Source organism: Dicentrarchus labrax, unplaced genomic scaffold (assembly GCF_905237075.1).
Source record: "Dicentrarchus labrax unplaced genomic scaffold, dlabrax2021, whole genome shotgun sequence".
NCBI lineage: Eukaryota > Metazoa > Chordata > Actinopteri > Moronidae > Dicentrarchus > Dicentrarchus labrax.
Genome location: NW_026136720.1, coordinates 13,800,166 through 13,810,509, shown reverse-complemented (window position 1 = coordinate 13,810,509; position 10,344 = coordinate 13,800,166). Strand labels below are relative to the sequence as shown.

General features: G+C 39.4%; 1 protein-coding gene across 1 annotated transcript; it reads left to right on the top strand.

Moving 5' to 3' along the window:
• The first annotated feature begins 5,886 nt into the window (after positions 1-5,886).
• On the top strand, positions 5,887-9,313 carry foxb1a (forkhead box B1a). The gene has a single exon (XM_051381710.1). The coding sequence runs from the start codon at positions 6,273-6,275 to the stop codon at positions 7,212-7,214; it is 942 nt and encodes a 313-aa protein (XP_051237670.1). The 5' UTR covers positions 5,887-6,272; the 3' UTR covers positions 7,215-9,313.
• The last annotated feature ends 1,031 nt before the right edge of the window (positions 9,314-10,344 follow it).

The window sequence follows — 10,344 nt, the reverse complement described above, 5'->3', positions numbered from 1 at the left end:
CTCAAACAAATAACTTTATTAAAGAATATTTAAGTTAAATAATTTAACATGTACATTGTCAACCAATAAAATAATGCAAAAAAGCATTTTGCATTATATACTGGGGGAAAAATGTTTTATCATCTTGGCACACATTGGATGCCATACAGATACCGATACAATACCGATATGTCTGCAATAGGCCAATAGTAAGAGCCACCTTGATAGTTCTGAATTTAGGTGTTCTAATTTGTCTCACTTTGACAACGGGATGTCCACACATGGATTATGTTTGCAAACTTTTTTATTAACATTTTCTGCGGTATCTTTTCATTCTGTTACCTTCCCCGTGGGTGTCACCAGCATCAGCCATGTGTTTTTGTTTGTGTGTGTTGTAAACACTCCTGTATTGTTATTGTGTATTGTGTTGTTCTGGTCTTTGGCTCTGTTCACCATCCTTGGAGACCAGGCATTTCCCTGATGTATAAGATGAAAGACAGAACAAAATGCCCCTCATTTGGTCCCAGTTGGTTAAGTGCGTTCTGATCACTGCCAAGGTCTGGATGAACATGAGCCACACAAAGGACCGTGCCTTCCAACCACACAAGCTCACAATAAAAAGGATTTGCCTCAGTTAGACGTCTTACACGCTAACCCCCAAAGGAGAGAAGTGTTGGCGGTGTTGCCGAGGACATGGCTAACAAACAACAATGTCAACTTTCTCTGAATTGATCCTGGAGTTCAAAGCTTTTTATCCTTTGCAATCCCCGCACCTCACAACCTGGTAATTAATTTGGGGCTAACAGTCAAAGTTGAATAGATAATAACTGCCTTTAAGCATTAATAATCAACACAATGAAAGGATAATAGGAAAGTAAAGCACAGAAGGAAAGGTGAAGGGTTTAAGGTTAAACCTACAACTCTGACCTCAGGAGGTTATATATTTGACTTTAAGTGACCCAATGTATTGATCCATTTATACTCTCCAGTTAATATGTCACCTGTCATCTGGTCGGGTTGTACATCAGTGTTTAATGACAGTTCAGTGGAGTGTGAGCTTTAAAATCCTCCCTCTCTAAACCCGGTATACCTCCAATAATGTGATCTTTTCCTCATTGTGCAGCTGCACAGATCTCAAAGCCTTCCACCTTATTTTTATCCCTTGTGAAAGGTAATTCTTTGTGTGTGATTGAACTTTAATTCATACTTTTTTTGTGCATAATAGCCCTTTTATCTTTTTGCTTTACGGTGAAAGTTCACTCTTCTGTTGAGTTTGTTGTTAATATATTATGATCTCACATTGTTTAATATTGCATTATGCTCTCATTTACAACAATATATACAGTAACTGAGAATTTCCATGATTATTGTTCATATGAAACTAGTTCATTATACAGTAATACATAGTATAGTAGTGAAGGCTTTTGCATTTTCTTCTCAATATTGAAACGGACTCATATTGTTATTCTGTTTTCTCCTCTCATCTTTCGCCCCATTTACATTTTTTTCCATCTCACCATCTTTGCAGTGACTTTATTTTTGCTCTCTGCTCCTTCCTCTTTATATCTGTCAGCTGGCTAAGTATCATGTGTTGTTTAATAGGATGATTTGTTGTCACCAAGTCATCTGTCATCAAAAGCTAAATGATGAAATGAGAGTGTGAGCGGCACTGTCTTGTCTGTAATGAATTATGCAGGGGGGGGGTCAGGAGCCTCTGTTTTGGTTACAGTCGACAGCACAAACACGGACCTTAGGTAGTACACTCATCAGTCCTGCTGTTTCTCACCATATGGAGTCAATGAACTGGGACACCCCTCCTACACACACACAGGCACACACTTACATGCGCCTGCAGACACAATTTCATAGTAATACAGTAGATAGATAGATAGATAGATAGATAGATAGATAGATAGATAGATAGATAGATAGATAGATAGATAGATAGATAGATAGATAGATAGATATCCAACATCTGTGACTGATGTGATTATACTCAAGGCATATAAAATGATATAAGATCATCAGAATAACTAGTAAGTCACAGTAACAGAGCCTGTCCCCATCTGATGGTCACAGGGTGAAACTGCTACTGAGAAAAAAAAAGTGGTCCAAAATAATAAAATAGAATAAAATAAAATTATAAAACAAAAATAAAAAAGATCTTGATGTCCTGGATAAAAAATAGGTCTATATTGGTCTACATTTTTTTCCTTTTCTCATGTCTTTCAGTGTTTAATTGGATGAAACTGTTCACAGACAAATTTAATTATAAATTCCGGCCTCAGTACAATTGAGATATCTGTTACAGATGATGTGCAGTATAATGAATGCCTAATTTATGTAATTAGACCATTAAGCTTAATCCGAGCATATGTTGTAAATGTCCTGAGGTCTTCTTCCAGGTACTCCCTCTGATGTCACCCAGAAACAACTAATGGAGCGGTCTGCTGCGAGGACCATAATCCCGCTGTTTGACAACATAAACAAGAAAACAACAACAACAAAAAACACACCATATAATGATATCACCATTCATATTTTCGAACACAGAGATTGATTCTTTAATTCGGATTTCATTATTCTGGGGGAAAAAAAAAAAAAAAACATATTGAAGGGGCAGCATGTGAAGATGGCCTTTAAGTAGTGTGAGTATCCCGTCATATAGGCTAAATTTGCCATTGAGGAGGTTGCTGTGAGAGCCCTCTGTCTGCTAATTAATTGTCATTCTGCTGAATATTCATACCTTATCATCAGCGCGTCCTTAATTGCACCGTAAAACATCTCTGGGGGGCTGAAATCACCACGGACTTAATTAGTGGCACAGGCCTATTGGTTGGGTTTGGAGAGTCACAGTTTGCAGCAGACAGCAAACTATACATTGCTTCCCACTGAACGTGTCTTTAACGCGGAGGCTGCAGGTAGATGACAAATCCCTCTTAAGTCTACAGGCCTGCTAATGATAATCCGCGTGGCAAAAATTTAAACGACTCCAATAGAAAATTGCGGTAATTTACACCCATAATTCAACGGGATTTTAAATGTTTGTCTTAAAAACGCGAATTTGTTCACCTCTAGCGAGTGATTTGTCTATTTATGGGTTGATTGGTGGCCTGGATACACACTGCCTGCGGTCAGAGCGTAATGCTCTGTAGAAAGTCCAACGATAAACTTTAAAAACAGTGATAGACGATTTAAATCATAAAAATAAAGCCTAAAAAAATATGAAGAAAAAAATGCATTTAAAGAGACATCCAATTTTAAATAAAAGTTGTAATCCGGATCAATTGTGCATTATTTGGAGCATTTTCAACTTTGCGCATCATCCCTTGAATACGTGTTTTGCTGCGTAACGAGCATCAGCTTTAAATTTCTCTTAATCGTTCCCTGAAAGGCAATTTTTTTTTCTCCCTCCTTCTCCGCAGGTCTGGGTGGCAGCATATCTCAACTCGATTCAGTGTGACAATATTGTTTGGCTATCATTCGCTGCTTTAGGATGAATGGCATCGATCCTCTTTTAACAACATTTGTTTCCTATTGTGTTCGGGGGTGCAGCAGAGGAGGGCAGACGTGTGAAAGTGGCTGTTTGATTCTCTTTTTCATCCCCATGACCTCAGCTTTTGTGTCTCGTAACCCTGGGAATGTCACGCCTCACTACTCTACTTTAAGATGTTTCAGAAAGTGCCCTTTGTTTTCGCTCCTCTTTTTTTTTAAAGCTCACACAAAATTGTTCTTGGTCCCCTCCTGCTATAAAGGATACTTCAGGCTGAGGCACGGTTCACAAGTGCAATGCAATTTGGCTTATCCCAACCTTTGTTCGGGTTTCTACAAATGACCAAACATAGTGCAGACTTGATCTACTGCTGCTTGAACTCAGCAGTTTGGGAGCAGCTAAAAACCCTATTCAGATTCAGAGTCATGGTGGTATTTTCAGTGTGTGCATTCGACAGGGACAAAAGGCCTACCAATATCCCATAACCCTGAAGCTCAAAAAGCCACACCGTCTGTGTGTGAGAGGAGAGGAGAGGAGAGGAGAGAAAAAATACTCTTACTTCTCCTCTTGTGGCTCGGCTGGTTAATGCGATGTGTTTGCAGGTTAACTTGCAAAGCAACAAACTGGCTTGGCAGCAAGTAAGTTGCAATGCAAACATGAAACAAATAAAGACATTGCAAGAAGACAGTGTGAGATAAAGAGTCATGCGTAAAAAATAAAAATCCCAAATGATTTGCTGCGCGCCTCAGTATCAGCAGCGCGGTTTTAATAGCTCATATTAATCACATTTCACAATCATAATTATTGCACGTAACAAACTATGTGAATTACAAAGCCAACGCCTTGTGTGCACAGACATAGCAATCTGAATGAGCGCCAGTAATATAATATGTATTTTCTAATGTGTGAATGAATGAATGGGCTTGGATGTCAGAAGATGTTTGGTACTTGGCAGTGTGTTGTCATTATCCGCGGTGTTTGAGATGGGTCGACTGGGCCACTTCCTTTTGGACAAAACCTTTTCAGCTGAACATTAATGGGAAATGACAGGTGTTAAAAAGGCACTCTGCAGGGAAAAATAGTGAAACTACAGCTGGAAGTTTCAGACTTGACATTAAAAAAAAAAAAGTGACTTTTTTTACCAGTTTATATTTTTTTCTGGAATAATAGCTCAGCCTGGTAAATTAAAGCTTTTAGCACATTTACTATAATTAGATAATTTCTACGGAATAGCCTTTTTTTTCTTTTCCTTTTCTTTTTGTATTGATTCAGGGGTTTTAGATTGTTATACAGTCCTCATACAGCAGGGAGGACACTCTTCTTCAACCTGCTCCGGTTTCTGGGTGAAAATTGCTCGGTGTCCCCCGCAATGCGATTCTTTTCGTAATCCGTCAGACTGGTGATGGGGTGCATTGTGGATTTATGGGGGGAAATTAGCATAAATTATGAGCAAATCTGCGTGTGTGTGGTCCTTGGCATTGCAAACCCTCCAAGCGGAAAGGTGGCCCTGGCCAAAAGCTTGAATAGCAATAGCTCAAAATAGGCTTCCCATTTGGTTTTCACATTCATATAATTGACTTATGGATATTTTATACAGTTTTCACCACACCATCCTCAAGGGTTTATTTGCATTTCTGAAGTACTTTTGAATCTTCTTTACATAAACACAATAGAGCCGATTGCCTCATGAAGTTTCAGTTTGAATAACGTTGTTTGCATTGTGTTGATGTTTTCATATCGTCTACTTCCTTTCGCTCAGCTCTGGGCGAAATTCGCTGAGAAAAACTAATAGCCGGCTCATCAACAAACTTGCTCATGGCTAATTATTTTGTATTGAATTCCGTAAACAATATTAGACTGTGATTAAGGTAGAAGAAAAAGCAACATGGATCTTTTCGCAATATTTTATCAGTAAAATCAGCTGACGTTTTCATTCAAATCCACACCTTTAAAACGGGTTAGCAGCATGCATGACACACTTTAAGTACTGTACACACACCACTGCAGACAGGAGTATTTTTTTAATAAATCCATGTTTAGATAATATATAATAAACATCTGCCAACAGCACAGGTCGTTAAGCCGATTTTATGACAGAAAATCATTAAATTACAATAAGATAAAATCATTTACATGTTCATCCACACTCCATAATATCTACTTGTGAATTGTAACTGTAAAGTCCGTTGAAGAAGTATTTAGCGCATACCTTCACACACTGAGTGCCATCGCAGTTCAATTCCGGTTGCCGAGCCTTTTCACCCCTTTTTCTGTCTTCAAATGGAAATGATTTCCATTGGCCCAAGGTGTCCATGTAAATAGGTGTAAATGAAACCAGATTATGCCTTCCTCCCAGCCCCCTCCTCCCATGGCAATTGTCATGTGATAGCAAAGAGGTGGCACATTAATGGAGCGCCTCTACAGGGGTCTTTTCTGCTCATGTCACTACATAAAACTATCAGATGGTTAGAGGAAGGCCATGGAGGCATCCACTTAGCTCGTCTTATCAAGGACGCCAAATGAAGTCTATTCAGCTCTGCTAGCGGGACAAGCTGACTTACTTTGCAAGAAAGACTTACAGCGGCCGTCACTCCATAAATGTGCACCGTCCGCCCGCCTGCACACTGCAGAGGCGCTCAAACCTGGCTGTTTTACGCACAACGCTGCTCCGGCTTCGCTTGTGTTGAAACTTTTCTCAGCGGTTGTTTTCATGAAGAGCGACAAGCGTTCGCCAAGGAATTAAGGGAGACTACTTTTTATTGCTTTTTTTTTTTTTTTTCCTTTCCTGAAAATATCGAGGATGCCTCGTCCGGGGAGAAACACGTACAGCGACCAGAAGCCACCTTACTCCTACATCTCCCTCACTGCCATGGCGATCCAGAGCTGCCCGGAGAAGATGCTGCCTCTCAGTGAAATTTACAAGTTCATCATGGATAGGTTCCCTTATTATAGAGAAAACACTCAGCGGTGGCAAAACTCTCTGCGGCACAACCTGTCCTTCAACGACTGCTTTATTAAAATCCCCCGGCGCCCAGATCAGCCAGGTAAGGGCAGTTTCTGGGCTCTGCACCCCAGCTGCGGGGACATGTTTGAGAATGGAAGTTTCTTGAGACGCCGCAAAAGGTTCAAAGTGTTGACTTCATCCGATCACTTGGCTCCGAGTAAGCAATCGGATGCTGCCCATTACCTCCAGCAGCAAGCCAAGCTGAGACTGAGCGCCCTGGCAGCCACTGGCACACACCTTCCCCAAATGTCAACTTACAACCTCGGAGTGTCTCAGTCGTCAACTTTTAAGCACCCCTTCGCCATCGAGAACATCATCGCCAGAGAGTACAAGGTCCCGGGAAGTCTGGCTTTCTCCACCATGCAGTCTATGTCTGCCGGGTACCCGCTCCACAACCAGCTGACGACAGCCTGGCCCCACATGTACAACACCAGCGTGATTGACACGGCGGCCCCAATCTCCATGGCAAGCGGCGACTACAGTGCCTATGGCATGCCCATCAAGTCCCTGTGTCACGGGGGACAGTCCTTACCGGCTATTCCTGTGCCAATCAAGCCCACCCCGACCTCCATGGCCGGTTTCTCGGCGCTACCTCCACACATCCCCGCGTTTCTATCAAACTCTCCACAGTCTCTGAGCCCGACGTCCCCACAGACAGCGACGAGCCAAAGCAGCCCCGCGACCCCGAGCGAGACTCTGACGAGCCCCTCCACACTGCAGTCTGTGGCTGTGCACTGACCAGCTCAACTTTCCCAAGTAACACGAACTGCTGGCTGGCTCCCAGGCCCCCCTTTTACCAATTCCAAAGTTTATATTTTCTGTCGTCGGAAACTATCAAGGCGAGTTGCAGTTGCATATCGATTTATTTGTGTATGTGTTGAATGTGTCGCTTTAAATTGTCATAGAAGTCCAGCACAGAATCGCACAGCGAAGTATTGCTCTTGAAAATATAAATTATTTGATAGTTCTATTTTTCAGTTTATTGTGAAATGTGAGTGTTGAAAGTGGAGCCACGGAGGGGAACCAGGGGAAGTTTGCTTTGGCACCATCAACTCTGATTTTTTAAGTGCTTGTAATTCCCGTGGCAGTCGTTCCGTTTGATCAAATAGCAAACCTTTTGCACCGTTTCCGTGTGACCACTGTAATGTCAATGAAATTGCGAGGCAATGGCTCTGTGTTTTTGTTTGCTTTTAATACTGGAATGATGGGTAAGGGTATACCAAATAGGAATAGGATTTAGATTTGTTCTTACCATCCCTGTAAAAAAAGAAAGCAAACTGAAATTTTTTCAAAATGGAAAACTAGTATTGTGAGACGTCCTCAAAATGCAAGATGTGAATATTGCAAATAACTGATACTGAAATGTTGTAAAATGCACTTTTTAGTTTTATGTTTTAGATATCTATTTTCCAGAAAATGTTCTGTGAAGCATTTTATTTAAAAGGCTGTGGTGACCATGTGTATCAGATGCTGTAAATTTGTACTTTTTTTTAGGTAAAGCATGCATTCTAAAAAAAAATTGTGTTGTTACTGTTGTTGTTACTGTTGTTGTTTTTGTTTGTTTATTTTTTGCAAGCATGCGTGCTTTCGAAAAGTGTGCAAACAGTCTGCAATGAATTGGAAAAAAAAAAAGCTGGTCATCGAAATATTTTCTCATTAAAAGTGAAGTAAACAATCAAAAATGTTTCCGAAGATTTAATCAAAGATAATGTCACGTATTATTATTGTTATTATTATTATTATTATTATTATTACTACTACTACTACTACACAGTATTACAGTTATTATTCAACTGGCAGAACATCTTTTTTTAATCGAATATCACTCTTCAATATTTTATTATTACTAACAATATTATTACTAATAATACTAATAATAATACTACTTTGATATGTCTTCTATCCAGACCTGTATGTTTTCAGAGTGTGAGAGTTGCAGAGTGGCAGTGGGGAGAGAAATGAATCGTGCAGTCGATTAGGATGCATGGAGTTGCGATGCCATGGTCACAGCGCAGACAACTGGGCTCATTCATCAAGCTGTAGGCCAAACACAATTAAGCCCAACAATAAACATTAAGAAAAGCTGCATACAGTGTCCGAATTCATATTGTTACATATCCTCGACTTCCAAATGTTACAGAGGGAATTTAAAGTGTCATGTTGATTTTTTTTTCCTCCCCTCCGTGCAACCGACTATTTGGAGCGTTTACACGTTTTTCTGGGGGAATTTTATTCAACAGGTTTTATATAAATACGGACAGAGAGATATCTAAAGGAACCGCAAAATATAGTTCTCTTTCTTTTATTCGATCAGTTTTTAAAATTAAAATAACGCGCTTTATCTGCCTCCCCTATAGAAAGCAACAGCCTATTTCGGGGTATTAAACAAATACATTAGAATTCCGTCACTTTATGCAATCGAGTAGATCAAATAAAGGGTCTCGGGCCACTTCATTCTCCCTCATTCACTTGAATTGAAAGTGCAAAGAATAGCAAACTTAGACTGGGCCACCAATGTAGATTTAGCCTTTTTTTCAGCAAGACAAAAAGACTGATTTTTCACAAACACATTGCTGACTGGGGAACTAGGAAACGAGCTGCAAGACCCTTTTGGAATTTAAATCCACCCCTCCCCCATGGACTGTTTGGACAACAGTGTTAGTTTTTTTTTTTTCCTCCCCACTTTGTGCATTTGTGTGTGTTAACATTAATTCTGACTCTGGATGATTAAATGTATTGAAACTGCAACGCCAGATTACAAGCTTTAATTTTGAATCTGATTTTATTCTTTTTCCGGCTTTGTCCTTGCAAATACATTAAAACCACATTAACAAACATTTGTAACTTTTTCATTCAGCACCTTGCGGTGATTAAATCCAGCAACAAATGTGTCCCATAAAAAAGTAACATCATAATATATATATATAATAATATATATTTACTACATATTTATTCTTGTGCAATCTTTTTTTAACTTGGATTTCAGTGAACTTTTGTCTTATTTGGTAGCATATTTATTGCAGTGTTACAAGTGTCTATCTATAATATATAGATGAATGTATGAAAATAAATTTTGGGAATAAAAAGTAATTCATTTTAAAGTCATCCCAGAATGTGAAATGTGACAATAACCAAAAGTTTTTATTTGATGTATTATATGCTACTTTGGAGCAGAAATACAATATTCAAATGCAAATTGCATCTAAAAAGTAACAACAACCTGCCACCCTGTAGTTGAATGTTGAACATCAATGGTATGAAGTCAATCTTGAAAAACAAAAGGAAGGCGTTGTTGGCTTGCACTCAATTTCCCTTTACAATTAAAGTGAACACCTTCCGCTTTTCCTGCAAACAATGTTCAAAGAAACAAACAATGCAAATTAATTTAACAATTAAAAGGATAAAGTGTAAAACTACTGGCATTAAAAATGATGTAACAGGTGGGAAAGAGAGGAAACACTTACTAGACCTTGCTATAGGAATCTCCTCTCTGACACCCTGACACTCATGAAATTGAAATAAATAGTCTGGAAAACACACATTTTTTCTGAATAAAACTCCTGAAACAATAACAGTTTCTGACAGACCAAGTTTTTTTTTTTTTTTTTATCTGCAAACATGGTCCCAGAATCTTTCCTCCTACCTGCTCCTGAGCCTTTCTTTCCTTCCGTAATACAAATAAAATCTGTTCTTGCCATTTCAGTCCATTATACATACAGTATCTTCCACAGTTCAGCAGCATCAGTATGAACTGAACTGTTGTATAATCCAAGCCTGCATTGTCCTTGTTCTCTCAACTATGTTCCACTTAGACAAAGAAGAAGGTCATCTTAGGCAGGGGATGAAATATAGACCACATGCAAAACCC

What these genes read in the sequence shown, in the direction of transcription:
- foxb1a (XM_051381710.1), top strand. Translation starts at nt 6,273, where the DNA reads ATGCCTCGTCCGGGGAGAAACACGTACAGCGACCAGAAGCCACCTTAC.